The sequence below is a fragment of the Sturnus vulgaris genome, chromosome 3 (genome assembly GCF_052056855.1).
Source record: "Sturnus vulgaris isolate bStuVul1 chromosome 3, bStuVul1.hap1, whole genome shotgun sequence".
Classification (NCBI taxonomy): domain Eukaryota; kingdom Metazoa; phylum Chordata; class Aves; order Passeriformes; family Sturnidae; genus Sturnus; species Sturnus vulgaris.
The window spans coordinates 53,396,564-53,419,105 of NC_142245.1; the positions used below are offsets into that span (position 1 = coordinate 53,396,564).

General features: G+C 39.0%; 1 protein-coding gene across 1 annotated transcript; it reads right to left on the reverse strand.

Moving 5' to 3' along the window:
• Positions 1 to 1,256: 1,256 nt before the first annotated feature.
• NMBR (neuromedin B receptor) lies at positions 1,257 to 22,031 on the reverse strand. Its single transcript, XM_014888603.2, has 3 exons — positions 21,157 to 22,031; positions 6,814 to 7,162; positions 1,257 to 4,448 (listed from the first exon to the last, which is right to left on the reverse strand). The coding sequence occupies exons 1-3, from the start codon at positions 21,570 to 21,572 to the stop codon at positions 4,047 to 4,049; spliced, it is 1,167 nt and encodes a 388-aa protein (XP_014744089.2). The 5' UTR covers positions 21,573 to 22,031; the 3' UTR covers positions 1,257 to 4,046.
• Positions 22,032 to 22,542: the final 511 nt, after the last annotated feature.

Sequence of the window (22,542 nt, forward strand, 5' to 3'; positions counted from 1 at the left end):
ACTACCAAATCACCCACCAGTCCTTCTGTGTTCACAAACAACAGGTTTAGCAGGACACCTTCTCTGGTAAGCTCATTTACCAGTTGTGTTAGGAAGTTGTCTTACACACACTCCAGGAACTTCCTAGATTGTTTCCTCTTTGCTGTGTTGTGTTTCCAGAAGATATCTGGCAAGTTGAAGTCACCCATGAATACTGGGGTTGGCAACCATGTGACTTCAGCCAGCTGCTTGCAGAATGCCTCTGTCTGTTCGTCCTGGTTGGGTGGAATAAAACAGACTCCCACCACCATGATGTCCACCCTGCTGACCTTCCCCCTGATCTTTGCCCACAGGCACATGCAGTTCCACCCCACCACCTCTCCTGTTTTGCCTGCGTCTTCTGAAGGGCTTAGAGGTATCCACTGCAGCTCTCCAGTCATGAAAGTCATCCCACCATGTTTCCAAGATAAAAAATACGTAACTTTCCTGTTGTACAGTTGCTTCCTGCTCTTTGTGCTTGCTGCCCATGCTGTGTGCATTGGTGTAGATGCACTTCAGCTGGGCTAATGGTTTCGCCCTCATCACAAGCCTGCTACCCCTAGGCTGATCTCTAGTAGCCTGGTCTTATCCCTTTCCCCCTTTGAGCAGGGTTTAAGACCTCTTGATCAGCCCTGCTAATTCCTGGGCCATAGTTTCTGTGAATCTGTCTTGACTGAGTTAAGAAAAGTATCTATGGAGCAGGTGTGTCATAAAGATTTGTCCTGTATTTTAAGTGAAGTGGCTTTGTTGAAGATAATTATCACATCATAGTGTAATGCTAAATGAGATATCTCGGGTCAGTTGAGAATTTAACAATACTGATATTTCAGGATTCAGCAGTGTATGTAATATTTCTAGTATTGAGAGGGTGGAGTGAGAAGATACTATCAGACTTATGTTGTACTACCTCTAGTCTACACAAAAATAAATGTCTTACCCCAAGCAAACAGTAACTACCTCTATTCTCTCATTTTTCAAAGACTAAGAAGGGATGGTAGTTTTCTCAATCATTGCAAAAATTATTTTTGAAAGAAACCATCTCAAAACTCAGGAGAGGAAGACCGAAAAGAACTGATGTTTCTGAAATATGAAAATTTTCCTAACAGGAAAATAAACAGATGGCATTTGAACAACTATTTTGGCATAGAGCTCAATGTAGTATATGAAAAGCTGACATGATCTTATTACAGATTTCCTTTGTTTCTTTGTCTACAGTTAGAAGAGAATACTTCAAAAGATGCATTCTACAATCATTTTAATTGTGAGCAAGCAGAGTTATCTGAAAATAGCTTTATACATACAGCTTATATACAATGTGTACAGAAGCACAGTAACAGACACTTCCAAAATGTGCACATTGGGTTAGCAACATAGCTAGTAAAACTCCAGATTGACTAATTCCCCCATGTCATGCTACAAGAATTGAAAGGAACTATATACAATTTAGTTTACTTACTTGAAACAGATTTTGAATATTAGGTCTGGGAAATAATGAAGCAAAACTGTGCTGACTTCCTGACAAGGAGTTATAGTCTACCTCAGAACGCCTTCCCCTCACGACAAAAAGGAGCAGAATGTAGTTTTCCATTCTGCCTGAAAGCTGGCTCATGCTGTCCATATCACACACAGCAATTGAAGACATTGAGTGAAGAGCATGGATCAAACAGAAGCATCAAATCTACTACAAATTAGATTGTTATTTTTCCAGCAGGGCACCTGTATCGTCTGGTAATGTCTACACTGGAAAAATTCATTTAGGAAATAAAAACCGCAATGGATTTAGAAGTTCTATGAAAGGCTACGCAGTGACAAAAGATTGTCAGACAAAATGAGGAACAGGGAAACACGAAAACCCCAGCAGAAATAAACAGAAAACTTGATCACAGTCAATGATAAGCATCAAGAATTCATGAAGGAAGACTTTAAGCTTTAGTGCTTTGCAGGTATAAAATATTTGTGAGTGAAAAGGACTCAAGACTCATCAGAAGAGCAGAATCCAAAACTTTTTCTGGCATCCAAGTAGAATTAGTGATATAAAATTAAAAAGTAGTTCTGAGAACATGCGGGCTCACACAAAACTTAAGGCATGAAGAAAGAGAAGAGGCAAAATGGACAAAAAGGAGGATGAGGCAGTGTTAGGCAGTTATGAATGTGTCCTGGTTCCAGCCAGAAAAGGGTTAATTTCTGCAGTAGGCAGGAGGGACATGACCAGGACCCCGAGGTTACTCTATACCACCTCATGCCAAAGCAGGGGGCTGGGGAGGGATGGGTTCCATCCAGTCAGGCCAATGGTGAAGTGAGTGGTCCAGGTACACCAGGTTCCCCAGGGTGAGTGCTTGCATGTGAATCCTTCACTTCTTGTAATTAATTTTAATAATGTTGTGTTATTAATATTGTTATTGATACTGCTTGTCGCTTATTTCATTGCTGTTTCTAGTAAATTGTTATCATCTTAACCCTTGATAGGTACCTTTTGTGCTTCCAATTTCTCCTCTCTATCCCACTGCAGGGGGAAGGAGAGAGGGAAGTGTGGAGTGAGACAGTGGCATATAGTTTGGAGTGTTTCAGTGAGAACACTAAATTTGGGAATTCCATTCCTAAACTATGACAAAATGACAATTTTCTAAACCATTCCACATGGATTTGCAAATTCATGTTTATCAGCTCCTTTGTAGTTCCTTCTAAGGAACCACTGAAGCCACAGGGTAACTGCAACCAGCTATGGTAGGCCAGTATGGAGCCAGTCTAAACTGAACTGAGTAAGTTTTCTCGTTTGAATGCTGCATACAACTTTAACTACATTGCATCCTCCAATCTCAGCTGGACCATGCTGGTTGACATTAAGAACTTCAATCTCTTACATTCCCTCTTGAGTGGTTACAAATGGGTTGTTTTTTTTCCCCAGATAATTAGCTAGAACACTTACAGTTTACATCAATATCACTTCTCACTGTTTTAAAAATTGGGGTGGGGATATAACTTTTCTTGAAGAAAAAGAAATTGAGAAAGAAATTTTGAACTTCAGGTGGTTCACAGAGTTACAAACACAACTAAATAAGTATATTATTATAGACAAAGGGAACAATGAATTGATACACTGCATTAGCACTTCAGGTTTTGAAATTATAAGACTAGCAACTAATTCCAAAATCCAGTCTACATTTCTAGTGTACTCTCTAGTATTCACCTTAGAGAAGTACTGAAGAAGTACAGGATACAGTGCTGTGACAAAGACAGATCTGTGCTGGAGCAGTTCCACCTAATTGTGAAGAAAAACATACTTTAAATTACATTTGGCTCATGAACTGGCCATAAAAAACTACTCCCACGAGGTGCCTTTGCCTGCTGTTACTGCCCCTTCCAAGAAAGACACTGCAAGCACCTTCTCTCTGGAGCTCAGACACAAAAGCTAACCTCTTATCCGGCTTGGGAACGATATTTGTTGGATTCTATGCCACTGTATAAGAGGGGATTCAGCTCTGACATCCCCCTTCAAACTTTAATATGAACAGCCTTGTGTAAGTAGCAGAAATAAGGTTTGGTCATTGTGTTATTTGACTGCGTGTGCTGACATGACAGCTGATTAAAGAAAAAATAAATTAAAAATAAAAGTTTAATTGAATCCAAAATGCCTAACAGTCTTAATCATCAAAGCAAGCACACCACAGAACTAAAATCATGCAAAATCTATTAAAGCAAAACATAAGCTTGAATCAACATTTAGTTAAAAACACCGATTTTCAGATCAGAAAATCTATACTTTTTAAAGCAGTGTTATACCAGATACACTGCTTTCCTTGATGTTAAACATACAGCATCTCCTTTAAAATACAATATGATGCCAGTCAGTTTTGTTTTCTCAGTAGAACATACTCTTCACTTACTAAGAGTCAGACTGCACAAAATAACCTCAGATTGGCCAGAATTTAGCAGATCCTCTCTTCTGAGGACTATGAACAAGAGCCAAAAGTGAGTTACAAGCTGAAAAGTTCAGATTTGTTTCACAGTCAAAAATCACACTCCTTAGATCATAATGACATTTCTTGTTTCAAGTTGTGCCCATTTAGTTGTGTCATGGTAGTTACTGTGTTCCTGGTATTGCTTTTCAGGGAAGTCATTTGAATGGCAGAAGAATTGCACAAGTAGCTGGCAGATCTCTCTTTCTGAGCTTTCTTCCTGCAGTGAAGCTGGTTGTTGAAATGTCTTCTAAAACTCTCACTGAGAAAATACAGTGCAAATGGGTTGACACAAGAGTTGCAGAAGCTTAGCACTCGGGCCACTAGGGTAACAACCATATGTCCCATCGATGGATCAATCTTATTGTAATGAAAAGATCTATACATGTATAGCACGTGGTTGGGAAACCAGCAGATAGCAAAGAAGCCAACAAAAACTAAAACAATTTTTGCCAGACGCTTCCGAGTTTCCATCTAAAAAGACAAAGAGGACTCAAATGAACAACAACAAATAGAACTACCCCACATAGCAGACTTAGACTACCCCACACAGCAGACTTAGTTAAAATATGTAGCATTTTGCTCTATGTCAGCTTCAACAATTGTCATGAGTAAGGCCAGCAAAAATGCTTCCTTCAGGGGCCTGAATTACTTTTGCTATCTCATTTACTTTCCTTTTCCTCTTTCAGTTTACTTTCAGTTTACTTTCAGTGAACTTTTTCGCTGTTTGTGGTTACAGAACGTTGCTCTTTCGATATGATACACACAGCAAGAGTGATTCATGACCCAAGGAAACACTGGCTTTTAGCTGTAAGCATGCACCAAAGGATGTGATAAAACGTAACCTTTTCTGACAAGATCTCAGTGCTTGGCTTGAAACTTAAGTTTTATTTAGAAAGCTATTTGAAAATATAGTTTGAAAATCTACAGATGTCATGAGGTAGACATTACTAGGGTGTTAGCTATACAGTGGTATAGCTTTATTTTTCACTGAGGGTCTCAGCTTGCACCTCTCTCATAGGGAAACCACCTAAATTGCATTCCAACATCTGAAGCATCTTAAATCCAGGGTAAGGTGAAAGGTTCCATTATTTGCAATAACATAACAAAATGTACCTTAGTTGCAGTGCTAAGGTATAACAGATTACATTGTAGATATTGAGAGTGGTTGAAAAGATGGCAGGAGATGAGCCTACACAGTGGTTCCTGAGAAAGGGAGATAAAAAAACTGAGAAAGGGAGATAAACTGGCCAAGTAGAAGGCACTAACGAGAGGATGAAAGTTTCCCCATATTCCTCCTAAAAGATTTATTATGCATATCAGGTATGAAACTTTTGCAGAGGAAGGAAAGTTTTCCATTCTGCTCAGTTTTCTGGGGGAAAAAATAATCCAGTGATTTTATTCTAGCAGTTTTTCAAAATCTGTGAAATTAGTATTTTTAAATAGTTTTCTTGGGTCTATCTAAACAAGAAACAGTGGGGAAAACAAAAAAGATGGGAAAACTCTAACATTCAAATTTGGTAGCATTTGCACTCAGATTGCAAGAGGACACCAAGAAGTGCAGAAGTATAGTGTGAGTAATACACTTGGCCTAAAGAAACATGCTGATAGCAATAGGCTGAATTTATTTCCTCTTGCTGGGACATATGTAAGTACACTAGAATTTTCTGTTCTTCTGAGCCTCACAGATGAACAAAGAGGAAAAAAAAACTAAGTAGAAAGAAAAAATGTGTTCTTACTTTGAAAATACATGTGAGTTAAGAAATGTGGTATAAATTAAATATTGTTTCTATCCAGAGGGTTCAGCCAAAAGGCTCTCTATATTTCACAGGAAAATAAAATAATACATGAAGTGCTAATATGTATGCACTTTTGACAAGAAATAGACTAGAGTAGAAATGAAATGTTGCTCAAAAAAGACGTAAAGGAATGTGGTCTGTCTAAAAGAATGTGTGCATGCAAAGAGACTTCTGCATGAAAGCAGTTTTCTAAATTACTGGCAGAGAAAACAATTCAAAACTGTTTAAATGGGCATTGGTATTTTTCTCTACCAATACTAATGCTTTTGCAAAGTAGTTGAAGCATTTTCACTGCAAAAGCTATTGTTTGTACATATATGTGTTCCTTCTAATGTGACTATCTTATTGCTTCCTGTGCCTTACGGGGAATACTGGCTTTGTCCAGCATTTTAAAATGCTTTGTGTCAAAGATATACAGAATCTATACCAAGAGTTTTATAGCATCTCTAACAGAAAGGATATTAGAAAAGTGCAAGTTCAGTATTGTATCCGAGAAAGTAAAAAAAAAGTTAATGCTCTATGTTCACGTTTCCAGCACTCCATCTGAGAAGAATCTTAGATCCCCTAAGTAAAGTTTTTCCCTGCCTATGTCAGTTTCCTCATTTCCAAGCACAAATAAAAAGGGACAATTCTCAAAACATTCATGTAAGATTTCTTTCCTAAAATTATTGCCTAGAGAGACAGGTGAAGCCACCATCATTAACTACAAAAGCATCATTCCTCAATAAGAGTACAAATAATGGTTTCACTAATAGCACATACAAACATATATACTAATCTCATTTGCTGTTAGGAATGTGCATTCTTGGCAGTGAATTTTTTAATTTTCCTTGTTCATATTTATTTACATATTAGGCTTAATACTGAGTAATTGTGAAAACAAGGAAAATTTTGAGATAATCCTTGGTTTATTTCATGTGGAAACTGAACTAATCCTCTGCAAAATCCAACAAGTTGGATGTTATAATTCTTAGACTTTCACTTATAAGTGTATACAGCATGCAAACATTTTACCAGGATGTAAAAAGCAAATTGCTTACCTGTCTTTTGGAATGCTCACTGTGCTCCCCAGGGATGTTATGAGCACTTTTAATTAAACTTTTTGCAATATGATAGTAGTAGATACTGATAATTACAAGAGGGACAAGGAAATACACAAGGAAAAGCAGCACAGAATGGATCTTTGGGTGCATGTCATCTGTCATGGGGTATGGTATGCACGCTGTGAAAGTGGCATTATCTGTGTCATTGATGTGAGCCAGTTCGGAGAACACTGCTTCAGGAACTGCTAGGAGCATGGAGATTACCCAGATGGCAGTGGCTTTAAGACAAGTCCATAGCACTGCACTGGAGGTCTGGATGTCCATGGGATTTACAATTGCTTTGTACCTGAAATTGATCAAAATGCAGATGCAAATTAAAAGGTATTCAAATTCAACATGCAATGAACAAGCTTATTCCATATCTTTGATTATAATCAAGTAAAATAATGTCATGTTTTTTCTTATTTGAGATTTCAAGGGGCTTGTCATCTTTCTTTAACTTGCATTCTCTAAATCTCTACCTTTTTTTGTATACACTTACCAGAGGAGGTGGAAGGAGCCCTGGATACAACCTGTGGCTGTAGGTGCCCATTCTGTGCCAGTGTGGTGGAAGTGAAGAATCAGCCGTGGCTCTGCCCTTTGCTTCTCCAAATAGCCCCAGCAAATCTCCAAATGTGCATCCTACCTCCATACTCCATGTGTACCAGCACATGGACACTTAGTGTTTCCTTCCTTCTTTCCTTGGCTTCTGAAGCCCAGGGCTCTCTCTTGCTGCCACCACAGCTTTCCAACCCTAGGACACTCCCAGCCCCCCTCAGAGGAATATATGCATCTTCATAAAGTCAGGCACATATGACTCCCAACGGCCTGTGCAGAAAGTATTAAACTCTTTCATAAAGTAAACACTTCCACATCAATAGTTGGAAGCTGCTGCTCTACACTGCATTTTGGAAAACTGTCTCATAATGTAAAATTGCATATAAACCTTTGTGGAACTGATAATTTCATAGCCCCTGCAATGGAAACTGGAAGAACTGCAAACAATGAAAATATCCCTCTAGAGAAAGAAGTTGACATTGGTTCAGGAATTCTTTTATTTAAAAAAATCATTGCAGGAGGTGATACAAACTCAGACATTCCACAAGAAAATGTATACATTATAAGGATAAATATAATTTGAGAAAAATATTTCAAGGATACCTTAAACTTCCACTTAGATTTTTAATTTTTTTTTAATGTAAGTTATGATTTAATGTTTTTATTAAAAACTAAACCTTAAACAAAGGTTAGACAAAACATTTCATTTTGTCTAAGCTGTGGCAATATGGAAAGTCAGGGGTTTTTTTAACTACATTAATCTTTTTGTTTCCATTTTCAATTTGATTTGGGATGTCTGTGATTTTTTTTGAATGAGCAGAAATTTTGAGAAATGGAAAAAATAATTCTCCTTTAATATTCAAAGAAAAGTTTAACGGATGAAAGGGAGTCAGGAGAGATTCAAACTCCAGGTAGATAACTTTGTTCCTCCTCTGGTGTTTGTAGTCACTGGAGAATTGCTTTCAAAGAGTGATTCAGATTTTAGATGTTAAATCACCCTCTACAGTGCTTGTGTTTTTTCTCTGTTAGCTACACAATGATCTTAGATTAAGGAGAATGGTAAATTAGATGCCTCTGCTTTGTGATAAAATTCCATATCCATGCATGTAGATAGATATACATGTATAGATGTATAAATATGTATGGGTATGAGCAAGTGTCTAAATACTTACCAAGGATTAGTTTATACCAAAATATAACATGGTTGCTGAAGGGAATGCTGAAAAATGGAGCTGTAATCCCAAATACCCCTTAGGGCTAATTTGCAGATCCTCACAGGTAGTTCATAGCCCCTCAACACCTTAAGCCAATGTTGCAACTGGCTATGCCATGAAAATGTCTGGAGCAGAGCACTGTCATGGTACCCAAGGAAATCTTTCCTTCAGAGAATAGGTGAGTCAAAATGTGCCCTGGGGTCTTCTTTCTCAGGTCGTTATAAACTGTTTGATCATTAAATAATTAAAAATAATGCCTATTAATGTTCATATCCTTTCTAAATTCAGCAAAAAAAAATACTGTATTTTCACCCCTATCATGGAGTAGAAAACAAAACTTAGAAAACTGTTTCTGTTAATTTATATTTACCATTTCTGCTAACATGCAGTGAGAAACTCCCTGGACACCAAGGTGTAAAGAAAGCCTTTATACTGCCATAGGAAGGACAGAAGTTTTTGCACAAAGCATGAATATTCCTCAGCACAAACTGTGACCTTATTATTCAATAATTGCTTCCTATTGCTGTCTGCCTTTATTTCATTACATAAAGACAGACCCTCTATTTTTGAGTTGATGGCAAGTCTTTATATCTGCTCATTTTTAAAAAAGTTTGCATTCTTAGGGAAGAGCTAGTTTGAGGATTTTGTGGTAGGGGGAGGACACTGGATAAAAATAATGTTCTGTAGTACAGATTTTTTCCTCTCATTCTCCATTTCATTGCTTCAAAATATTTTGACCACAGTCCTGTGACCCAAGTAAATGACCACGTCACAAATAATTATTTTAGCTACAAATTGGCCTAGTTAATCTCTAAATGGAAGACTTTCTCAGAAGTCTTTACTTTAGCAGAAGATATGACATATATTTTTACTTTGGCATATATTGCTGTTTCAGCAAATAGTATGCTTTTCCCTGAGCTATAACTTACTCCAAGTGGAAAGGCATTGGAATAGAGTGCCCTTCTTCACAAAACAGCTGAGTTTAGCGCAAAAAAAAACCCCAAGAAACTTTCTTTTATTCTACTTGCTACTTGATTTACTGCAAGGTGGCACTCTTCCTAGGACTCAGCCCTTAGCCCTTCACAGTACCCAGTGTCAACAGAAAGAAAAATACCCTGTGTTTTACAAAACCAGTCATCTTGTATATATCTTTAAAAAGCTATAGAGTGAACTGAAACTGGTTACAGATAAAATTAAATGCAAACGAAGTGTTCCCAAGGTGAAAACCCAACCGCTTCCTTTGTATAAAACCAGTGGAAGGCTAAAACATACCACCAACCATTTAAATTACAAAGACCATATTTTCCATCAATAAAAACAATGTCAGTAAATTAGACTAATGCTGCAAATTAGTCAAATTAGTAAGTTAATTCATCTTTTCTCTTACTTCACTGATGAAAAAATAGCAAATTATAGGTTGCCACGAAGTTCAGGAAATAATTATAAATATGCATTTGGTTTTAATTAAAAGCCTTCATGTAAATTCTGTCTTCTTATATCCTCCATCATTATCACTGCTGACAAAGGGACCCCAATTTGGGAAACCCTTCTTGCCTTTGGAGCTGTGGTTTCTGCCAACAGACACAAGCACAAGTTTGCCCACTCTCCTTCAGCAGATTGGTTTTTCTGTATATTGTTTTTTTTCCATTTTAAAGCAATTTCCTCCCTTCTACACAATCCCAAAATAAATTAATGAAAATAATACCCTCTTTCTCCAGAGGTATAACATTTTGTTACCTTCTAAACTCCAATCTATTTTATCTACTTGTCTTGACCCATGTTTTCAAAGATTTTCTAAAGGTATTTCTCAGCTCCAAATTAGAACAGAAAGCTCTACTCCTGATTCTGCTGCACCCACAATGCTGTTTCCCTCCCACACACTTGATTTCAAAAGAAGGTGCTCCTTTACTAGGCCTACACTGTCCTTCCTTTGCTTTCCTACCTCTTTTTCTAGAGCACTTTGTTGTGATGACCTTGAAAAAAAAAACTAAAAAGAAACTCCCAAAACAACTAGTCAATACTTAGGCAGCCACTGGAAAATAGCCTACCATTCTAACTAGATTAGCCTCAATATCTCCTTGCCCTTTTGATTCTGTGTGGTCTCCTGTCCTTTTTTAAAAAGGTCCTTCAGGTCAAGGACTTTCTTCTTGTTGCTGTTTATATAATACCTACCACAAATAGGAGCCTAATTTATCACCTAATTTCCTACATGACATCACAATGAAAATAAATATAATAATGAAGTATCAGAAGCCAAGCAGAGACACAAATCAGGCAGGGAAGTTTCACATTACTTTGCTTTAATTTTCATTTTAATCCTGGAGCTGGAGGGATTGGTATTATTTGCCTCATTATAAATAAGCTTTTTATAGTGATGTTGCTGTGCCATTGTACTGCATTTCCTGCAAACTATAGTAATTTATTAAAACCATTCATATTTTAGTCTTGTATTGCATCTCTGCATGGTGCTTTGAAACACAAACATTTTAACAACATAAAAGCTTATAAATATATCTGAAAATGAAACCTGGTTGTATAATCATTATTTGTTAAAAATACTCATATCGTGTCCAGTTGCAGTCCACTCAACTACAGTAAAATTAAATTTTCGATGAGACCAAAGCCCTTTTCCTTGTATGGGCAGTTCAATTGGCCCAACTCCAGCTGAATCGTCAAGAGGAGAACAATTTATCTAGCTGAAAACATTGTGGGATCATTTTATCATTTGATTTGAGATTTGCATTGTTCTATTTTATTCTTATAAATTCCTGCAATGTAAAGTATTTTTTTTTTCAGGTAATATAAATATTTTCTGTGCTTATCCCTTGAGAGCAGAGAATTGCATTCACTCAGAAATGAGCATCTCTGAGGTCTGATTGTGAATATAATAAACAGTATTTGAAATGCAGACTAGAAGACCATTTGTAAACACACTTAATGTCAATGACATATGTTCTGTGTTTCTCAGGGGGAAAATCTTAAGACTTTCCTAGGTGGAAAAAGTTTTCCACTCTGTAAAAATACACTCTGTTGTGCCAAAAACTATCAATAACGCTTCAACACTTGTTGTTGATTTCTCGACCCTGAAAAGAATCAAACCAGAAGTTTCCCAGGATTGTGGAGGGGTTTTCTTCTTCATGAAATGTATTACCTGTCGTGTCCACTCAGTGTTTCAGAGGAGAAATTTTCCCTTTCATTTTTTCTTCTCTTTCTACTTCTGCTACTTGCTATTTGTCTCACACTAGCTAACTATGTTATATCTTTAAAGAATCTATTTTTCTATATGCTTCTTACAAGCTCATGCAAATCTTGCAATGCCAGCTCATTTCCTGCAATCTGGACTTTTAGTTCTACTTCTTTAAAGCCGTTCATTTATATCTGCACTAGTTAAAAGTGCCACATGTAATTTGTTCAATTCTGCTCCTGAAAGCAATATTAGTAAATTGTTTCACCAGCTGTTATTCAGAAAAGTTCGTATATGTCAGTATTTCCAGTAAATTTATATTTAAATTTTGTAATTTCAAGTCACTGATGAACATGCTTTTTACATATCTTAAGACTAACAGGTCTTCATTACAGTGACAGTTTCTCTAAGTTTCAACTGCGAAAAGAGAGGAGAGGAGAGGAGAGGAGAGGAGAGGAGAGGAGAGGAGAGGAGAGGAGAGGAGAGGAGAGGAGAGGAGAGGAGAGGAGAGGAGAGGAGAGGAGAGGAGAGGAGAGGAGAGGAGAGGAGAGGAGAGGAGAGGAGAGGAGAGGAGAGGAGAGGAGAGGAGAGGAGAGGAGAGGAGAATAAGGAACCAAATCTAATAAAGATGTTGCATCTATATGAGCCAACTAAACAGTGCCATAGTCTATTTTTAGGCCTGGAGGCCAAGTGGCATTGGCTGGACATCCATGACTATTCAATTAATCTCTTTAATAGCCCAGTACAAGACCACCACATCCAAATAAATTAGGCAGTTTACGCTTCTGCTGATAATGGCCTCTGGGCTTGTGTTTAATCCTGACTCATGCCTAGAAATTGTTTAGAGAATACTGATTGACCCAGGTCAAAACCACATCCTGGACCTCTGGGAAACCAGTTTGACAAGTGCCAGACTGCCAGTCCTCAGTCCCATGCTCTGGTACTGTTGCATATGGGTTTGTGCATAGATAGACAGATAGATGGATATACACAGACATATGTATGTGCATAGAAAAAACAAAACCACACACTTTCAGGTGCCTGAAAGCATGATCCAGAAGCCTCACACAATGACTGGCCCATCCCAACCCAACATCCCAACTGTGCCCATTCTTCCTTGACTTTTAAAATAAGCAAGCAGTTGTATTTCCCTTGCTGTGCATGCCGGGAGCTCCCTGGATTGCACTTAAATTTCATTTACAATCCTGAAACTAAGCACAGCCAAGTTAAGGAGTCTTGTCGCAAAGTCATGTTTAAATAATGGATGTGGCACACCAAAGGCACCAGCCTTCACAAAACTGCCATGACAAAGGCAGCCCTGGCATGTGCCTCTCCAGGAACAAAAAGGGGCCATTCATGCAGCCAGGGTGTCTGGGAGCCATTGCCCAGGCCTGCTACACAGTGGCTCAAAATTTAATTTCACCTGTAAGGACAGAACTTTATTCTTAGCCCACTGCATCACACAAACAACTGGAAATATACTATTTCCCAAGGGGAAGTATAATGAAGCTTAGCATATGTATTCACTTGGCTTCTATCACCTTTCTGGACTACTTATTTCAATATTAATTTGGAATTCTGGATTTTGGGTTCTGTTCAGGAGGGGTGGATAAGATGAGGGGGAAGTCAGTACCTAGGCTAGATATTAGGCCTTGCAATGTGCAGCCTGGACAAGTTTAGGTACTGTTTGGCTTGTCCCCTAGTTCTCTGCTCTCCTTTAAAAAAACCTAGAAAACCATAATTAACCCTGTTTAATTCTTTGAAGGTTTATAGTCTCAGTCCTGAAGGGTCAAAGGACTTTGAGGAAAGAGAGATCCATTTCTCCAAATGAGTTTGATGCAAATGTCCAACCTTTAGACTGATAAGACAGAGTTGTTTGTCTGCATATTTACTATGTGTTTACTGCATGTCTCGCAGCAAAAATATCTCTTTATATTTGAATGCAAAGGATCTCATAAAATCATCACTGTTGGATCAAGAAGTCAATAAAAAGTCAATTACAGAAACTAGAGTGTCTGAAAGAAGAAAAATATGTGTAAAATATGTTTAGTGCCAGTTTACCTTTATAAAATTTTTGCAGTTACAAAACAATTCCTCACATTTTGTTGATGAATACAGTTATAATCCAGGCCATGGCAGATAACATACTGTTGTGCAGAACATTACATGGTCAGATGATGTTTAGAAATGTTACAAGCCAGGAAGAATTAAATAACCAAACCTCTATTAATATATCTAGAATGGACTTAGATTTTCCCATTTGAGATTCTAGACCCTAAATCTCTAATTTCTAAATTAAAAAATCAGCAAATTCATTTATTTGCTAAAGTATTATAATCTAAAAGCTCTACTCTCTCACTTTTAAACACATTTCCAGTTCAATTTTATTTGCAACTTCTGATCTTGGTCTGCCTTGAAATCAGAGTAGATAGAAAAAAAACAAGTACAGACTATGGTAAAAAAAAAAAGTAATATAGAAACATTAGAGAGGGCAAAGTTAATATAACAATCCTTAAAATACATTTAATCAAACTAACTTGGAGCCAAAGTACAAGCATGAAACTATTTTTTAAAAAAATACTATGAAAAGCATTTGGAAAAAATATGAAACAATATTTGGGATAATCATGTGAAGGAAGAAAACAAAATTATATGAGATATAATGACAACATATCCAAATAACCCATTTCTCTCATGTTTGTACACACCACAATTTTATTTGATATATGTTCATACAAAGCTGGAAATACACAAATCTGCATCAGATCATGCAGTAGATGCAATTATGAAAAGCTTATGTGGACTGTTTGTCTCGTGGTTATTTTCTCTGATATCTGAAAAGTTGTGTCAACTTAATTCCAAAATACTCTTCTCTTCAATGAACACCAAAGTAGGTTTCCTCTTGTTTCTACAAATTTAATGAACTTGTAAGAATTTACTTGCTATTTGTAATTACACTGTCAAATTACACTGAATCAGCATGGATTTAGAAGTTGCTAGTGGAACATGTTTAGACCCAGGGATCGTGTCTGCATATACCTTGTTTCATTAATACATATAAAAACCCATAAAATAATTTAGCACCAGAAATAGATAGTCTGGTTCTGCAGCAGAACACGTAAATACACAAGTTCTTCTGTAATTAAACAATTTAAAATGAAAATTCAATTAAATTATCCCATTTCAGGAAGATATTGAAGAGTTCCATCACACTGCTCACATATACAGAGATGTACTATTTATACTTTAACAAATTTATCATGTGAAATCTTTTCCCTAGACAAAGCATTGGTAGAGCATACTTGATCTTTGGCATCATTTCTGAGGATCTGCTATATGCAGACTTGAGAATTCCAACATTCCAATTCGTATTAGCCCATTGCAGCGTAATAGATAAGGGAATCCTGGATAACCACATTACACTGAGCGGCGAACAGATAAAATAAATGAATGGTGATATACACGCTTGTTAAGAACTGGGCTGGATCTGCTGTTTTGTCTGTCACAGACACAGGCTTTTACTGAATAGCTCAAAGAAACAGGAAACGAGAGGGATGGTTTTGAAGCTGTTTCTCCGTGTTTAGGTTGCAGGCTACAAAACGCAATCCGACACCGGCATTTGCAATAGTTAAAATGAAGCGTCTTCTGCCAGCACAACACCGGCGCTGCATTGATCACTGACTGCGATAAACACCGCGGCCATTCCTCACTTCACCATCCCCAATTTAAGCTCTTTCTGTAGGGGTTGGAGAGCACGCACAGGACACGCTCAAAGGCAGGAGTGTAACAGATGCTTGTGTCTGTATGAAGTTTGACAAACAGTTGCCTAACTTGGCAGGAAAATGGTATTTGATAAGAAATTTTCAGCTGTGCAAAGATAGTCACAAGAGGAACTTCTCCAACAGCTGATTTGAATTGCCTGGCTTGGACAATATTACTCTAGGATAGTTAACTCCTTAGTTTACTCCACTTATAAAATTATTTCTGCATTTTTGGGGAGGGGGTGGTTCTGCCATTTCTCTTTTTTTCTGTAATATTTTACATCATATTCCTTTTATCTGCATGAGATGGATATAAATTAGTTGGAAAATATCAGGTAGGGACAGGTGAGGACAGGCTTTATTTTTTAATTTGACAAAGGTTTTCTGGCAAGCTTTATTTTGTGAGTCAAGCTTGCATATATGAACTAAAAAACAAGTTAAAAAATGTAACAGACAAAGCTTGCCAAACCTCTCTTAAATTTCTTTTGCATTGCCTGTTATTGCATAATTATGACCATACTCTTACAGCCTACAATGAGAGAAACATCTGGACCATCATTTATTTTAATGTACTTCAGTAATTCATTCATTCAGTACATTTACCTCAAGTGTTAAGGTTTCTAAAATGTATACTTTAGAATCTCGTAATTCTACTTGGTCCATATATTTTTGTTTTCCCATCTACTGTATACAGCTAAGGCATTGTTTTTCACTTATACATTTTCCTTTTTACCTTTGATTATTTTTTCTTTATTTTTGATTAATTAGAAGTAATTTTCAAGATGTCATTTAATACTACTTTCCTCATAAGGACTCCTTAGTCTCTGACTATCAGCTATTAGAGCTCAAATGGAAATCATGTCCCCTGTGCTGCTTCACTTGTTCAGCTATATGTAATAAGAAATGAAGATTTTATGTTTTTTCAGTCATTGTATTTCAGCCTGAATCAGAATCTGCCATAATAAAAAAAGAAACTAAAAATAAATTCTGAGAAAAGTAAGAAGTCTTCATTAAGGTGATATTACTAATGAAAAACCCAAAGAAGTTACTAGGGGCAGCTTTTCACACTCCAGAACACTTCCAAAGTTCCCCAAAAAAAGATGATAATAGACCAGCAAACTGAGCCAAAAAGATATTGGTATCAGATGTCATCAGAAGCCATTATAAAATGCAAACTTGCAAAAAATGTTTCTGATTTTTTTAGATATAGATTGCAGTCTTCCAAATATAAAACAAATAAAGAAAAAAAATAGAAGGAACAAATAGTTTAGCTATGAAAATCTATAGAATACATTTTAAGCATCTCAGGCACTATATTTAGTTATTGAAGTATGAATTTAAATTTTCAAACTATTACCTGTTAATCAAGTATTTATGTCATCAAAGGTGTCTTTATGTCACATTACTAAGGAAAAAAGCAAATACTACTGGATGCTATTCCAGTTGTAGTAGGGCAAGTTCAGCTTTGCTGTCTCCATTAGAGTGCAGCAGAACTGCATTAGAGCTAACACATTTAAATCTTTCATTAGAAACAAAATTCATTGTAGGAAAAGAAACAGAATTAAATTTAATCCTGTTTTTACAAATCACTTAAAAAATGAGGCATAAATGACAGCTAAAGAGAAAAGGAAAGACTACATGGAACAAATCTAAAGCTGTTTGAAGGGGCTGCTATTTATTCCTCCAAAGGCTATTCACTCCAGATGCCTTGGCATTTTGTGGGTATCACACAAAAATGCAATAATGCCAGAGGTGCACAGAGGTGCACTCAGTTAAAATTCACTGCCCCCTGAGCTGTCCACACCAAGGTTAAAATGCCATCCTGATATCTAACTCTGAAAAGCATCCTGGAAGCACCTTTCCATACCTCCCTGCTTATGTTCTTATGTTCCTCTAGTTTCCTTCCTATGCACAAAACAGCAAGATCCCTCATCCTGAGAAAAAGAGGAGGGGCCCTATGGACTCAGTTTGCCTTCTGAGCTTAATGTATGGTCCATCATGGACATCAATTGGAAAAACACTTTGTGCAGCAGTGAGCAAGTTCATTAGATGTTTCGAGTGAGGTTCATCCTTGGCTTCTGCCCTTTTTGCAGTGAGGACATGCTGGCACACATTTTCTTCACGCATGCCATGGTGCAGTCTCTCTGGCAAACAATTCTCATTTCTTTATTTTTATCTTCCTTACCACACTAAGTCCTGAGAGTTTCTCATCAACATCCATTAGCCCTTGCCAAAACTGCAGTCCATGGACCCTGGATAAACAAGCTCAGAAAGGCCTCATTTTTCAATTCTTGTCCCACCACATCTTTAGGAAGTGCATCCCTAGCCATCACATACCAGCTCTGGGCATTTTCAGTGTGTGCTGAGTGCTGTTGGAGTGTTCTGTCCTACAATCCCCTTAGTTCCCCTCTTTTTTTTGGTACAGTTTTGTCTTTCAGCCCTTTTCCTCATTTGTCATCCATTCTATCAAGTTTTCTCTTTCTGTTATCCACCCTGTTTTTCCTTTGGTTTTATAAACAAGAGAAATATTAAGGTTTGTAGAGGTGGTCTGGTTTGTCCACAATAAAGAAAACTCAGTGGCCATGAGGGGCAGGGTTGCTGTCCCTACATATCTCCTTTGTGGCAGTGAGAAGGGACAGCTGGCTCAGCAGCACAGCTCCTGTGCTGCCTTCTCCATCCCAGAGGAGAGGGAGATTGCTTCCTGCTCTGACACCAAAACCCTGCACCACCAGTGCCACCACTGCATCATCTCTGCTGCCACCATCCCCACCTCCACCACTGACCTCCCACCTCTCTCTGCCCCAACACGTGTTGGGCTGCAGCAGGGCACCGAAGAACCAGCTGCCATTCCTGTGATGGGGATGGGCAGCCTCAGGCAGATATGCTGCTAAAGTCCATCTGCATGGAAGGGAAGTCTGCAAAGTATTGTTAAAAATTACATATTACATTTTACATACACTCAAAACCCCCCAAATTAAAATTCAAATAATACAAGATAATGAAGCTTCCAAATAAAAGGGGCATGTTTGTCACACTGAAGCATTACTGATGCCGAGAAGGACTTTTGTGACCAAAAAAAAAAAAGATCTATATGAAATAAAGCAACTTTAGAAAATATATATATGTGCAATTATATACTACTACTTTTACAAAGTAGTATACTTTTAAAGTAGTATACTACTATACTTTTATGAAGTAGTAATACTCTAACTAGTACTAAAAGTACTACTTTTTCTTCCTTCAGTTTGTTGGCAAAAATCATTCAGAGTTTGTACCTTCTGTAGCTACTTCTGGTAAATGTATCACACAAGGAAACTGTCATGCAGAATTTCCACATAAACAATAAGTGTTTATTAGACTGTGGAAAGCAAGACAATGTCCCTTACCCTAATTCACAGAGGCATGCTCCAAAGAATCCTAAGTATTCCTACATCTGTTCTTTAGTGTAATCCATGTCTGGTATTCTGTACAGTCTCATGGTTACAAGGAGCAAAAAGCAGGAAGGGCTTTAATTATCCTATATTAAAATGTACTTTGAACATTATCTGTGAAAGAAGGGGCCACCAAGAAGACATTGTGTACCAGACCAAATAGACACTGGATTATAATGGAGCCCTCTTGGTGACATCACTGCTTACAAACTGTTAACATCCTACCCTAGATTCACTGATCTGAAGAAAACACTGCCCCAGCCAGGCCTCAGCTCCTCAGCACCTCTTGGGTGCAGGATGCTGCCAACACTTCTGATCTGCCAGCAAAACCACCCACAGCTGATCTAGTAATGGCACACATTAGAATCTGGCTAAGGATTAATGTCACAGAAACCCCTCCAGTTCAACACAAGTGTTGTACAAAGACCATAGATTTGACTCCAACACAGACACCACTGAAAGTTCAGCCAGCTTCACTCAGCAGTCTCCTGGGCCCTAAGAGACTGGTCTCTGAAGTCAGTGGAAGATCTTCTGGCTGGAAAAGAAAAGTTTTTTTGTTTCCAGTAACCTAAAATAAAACTACAAAGGTTAAAGAAACATTGTAAATTCCTAGTATAACCATTTTTGACATTGGTATATACTGTGGAGTCCAAAATGCTGGAGAAATGTATTTATTATGAACTTATTTGGTCTCAGCACACAAACTGTTTTTTAGTACTTGCAATTTTAGCATTAAATCACCAGCATTCCCTCACATTACATTTCTCTAGAGAGGTGATCTTCACTAACTTCTTCCCTTTCAAATAAAATGTACCCAAGATATTAAGGACTGGAAATAGAGCACAAAGAGAACTGCAGGGTTTCCTTGCATCTGTAAGGATAGATTTTGAAATACTATTTAACTGAGGCAATCAGAGAGGTACAGGTTCACTTTAAGGTATGTTTTGCAAGCTCTTCTTCAAAACCATATTCCATTTTCACAAGTTGTAGTCTTTATAGACAAATATATTAGGTCCTGATTCAAATAGAGCTGAAATTAATGTTCACTGAAGACTACCCTCAAGTGAAATCAAACAATCGACTGAATTAGCTAAAAAAAAAAAAAAGAAAAAGAAATTACTTGTAGTCTATTAAAGAAAATAAAGGATTTAAAGTTTTAAAGAAATATTAAGTGTGAAGATGTATTTCTAAACTCAACTCTTCACATCATGCACCAATATAATTCAGTGGCTTAGTTCAAAACTCAAAGGAAAATGGGAGTATTTCTATGGAGAAGGAATTAAACATTTTCATTTCTGGCCAAAAACCTTTGCTTAGATAAAAAAAATAAAGATAATTTCATATAATTTAAGTTTGCAATTACACTGCAAGATTTGTCTTTCAGAGCCAGAAGCATAGTACTACAGCCACTCAGTTGCTGTAAATTATTTAAGAACTCATTTACAGTAATTGGGAGGAAAAACTGAGGATCCAGCTCTTTGTTTCTTCCTATTTTGACAAGTACTGGAGATAAAAGTGTTACTTTCTACTTTGTTGAGGGGTGTTTGTTTTTTTTTTTCTTCTTTTCTAAAAGTTCTGAAGTTAAGAATAGTTTGAATGAAAGTTTAAGACTGACAATTAAAACAGCAATTTGGTGTCCCTGAATTCCCAGAAGCTAAACGAGTTCCGGCAGTCACCCCTCTGGTAACTTGTTCTTCTACTACGGCACAGACACACATACATGCACACATGTGTACACCTTCTCAGCAGAAGAAAATAAATTGATTAAAAAATACATCTGTGTCTAACATTGTTTAAGTCACTGCCTATTGACACAACAGTGTGACTCGGCAAGGGTCATATCTGGCATCTAAAACCTTACTCTAATGAATAAATTTCAATATCTGGACTGTTACAGGAGCATCCCAGAGGTGCAGAAGAGAGGGCTAAATTCACTTCTTGCAGATGGACCTGGGGGCCAGGCAATGCCATTTCAAGATACCCTTCAACTTCAGTTAGTACCACTTGTCATCAGTCAGTGAGAGAAGAAGCATGAGCATCTCCCAGGCTGGAATGAGAGGATTGCAAACCAGGGAGACCTTATCTAGAGAGGAGCTTTACCTTTCATCCAGCCCAAGTTGCAGAGAGCTGGAGTGGCAGCCCAGCTTTCCTACCTGTCAGCACTGAGGGCGGTGAGAGTGAAGACAGAGACACCAACGGAGGTCAGCTGGATGACAGGGATGAGCTTGCAGCCCACCTCCCCAAAGAGCCACTCTTCAGAGAAATACCGGGAGGCATCCACAGGCACACAGGTCACTAGGAGGAGCAGGTCACCAGCAGCGAGGCTGGAGATGAAGATGTTGGGCACACTTCTCATGGCACTGTTGGAAATGAAGATCTTCATGAGAGTGATGTTGCCCAGCAAGCCGACAGTGATGATGAGCAGGTAAAGTGAAGGGATCACACAGCGGATGATGAACATGGCCGTGCCTCTCCCCGGGGACAGCACGGCTGTGTCGGGCACCAGGTGGACACTCCCATTCTCCCCGAGGGGCATTGCTGTGAGCTCGGGCGGGGGCTCTGGTTCCATCCTCCAGCTTCGCGTGGGCTAAAGGTCTCCCGTGTAAAGTGCAGTGGGAGCCAAAGGAAAGCTTCACCTCTCTGCAAGTCAATCAACTTTCTCCCCCTTCTCTACTGCCTTTCTTCCTACCCCTTCTTTGCCGAGTTTTCTCCCTTAAGCAATGCAGAGGAATGGCCGCCGGCGCAGCGGCCAGGGAGAGAAACACAAACTCCCGTGCGCTACCCCTCGGCTCTTCGGACAAGCTTCTCCCGGTGGGCAGGAGATCCTGAGCCTGGGCGCAGAGGACGCCGTCAGGACAGCCGCCACCTGCCCGCGTCCCCGGGAGCGCTCTCGGCGCGCCGCTGCTGCCGCGGCGGGGGCGGAGGAGGCGGAGGAGGAGGAGCGGTCCGGCCGCCCCCGCGGAGCCGCCAGCGCTGTCCAGCGGACCCGGTGCTGCCGGGTCTGTGGCGGGGGCTGCAGAGCTAGCCCACTCCTCACCCCGCAGCACCGGCTTATACCTAGTACCGGGAGGGGCCGTCCTGCCCCGCCCTGCCCCTCCTCCTGCGAGTGCCTGTGCCCTCGCCCCAGCCCCGCGCCGCCGAGGTGGATCTTGCGGTGAAGGGAGAGGCGGATCCCGGAGCCGCTGTCGCCGTCCCGCGGGGTCCCAGCCCCTGAGCGCGATGGGGACGACGTGGTGAGCGGGAGAGGGAAGCCTCTGTCCCGGCGCTGCCCACCCCAAAGCAGCCCCCGCCAGGCTGTGCCCCGCAAAGCGGAGAGCTGTCCGACACGTCGGACAGAACGCGGCATCGCCTCCGGAAACTCGTCTTCCTGAATCTTACTCAGGTGAAACCACAGTGCTTTGAAACGCAGGGTGGCAGGGAGCGAGGGGCGTGAGAATGAAGAGAGTTTATTCCTGACATCCAGCTGTGGGTTCTGCATAGATAGAAATACATCAGCTATGTTTAAAGTTTTAAGGTTTGATTTGTGAAGCTGCATTTCA

Bases quoted from the DNA above. Each gene is read 5' to 3' on its own strand.
- NMBR (XM_014888603.2), bottom strand. From the start codon at position 21,572: ATGGAACCAGAGCCCCCGCCCGAGCTCACAGCAATGCCCCTCGGGGAG. The intron at 7,163-21,156 runs GTAGGAAAGCTG...GATCAATTTCAG, and splicing joins ACCGCCCTCAGTGCTGACAG to GTACAAAGCAATTGTAAATC. The intron at 4,449-6,813 runs GTAAGCAATTTG...TTGTCTTTTTAG, and splicing joins GTGAGCATTCCAAAAGACAG to ATGGAAACTCGGAAGCGTCT.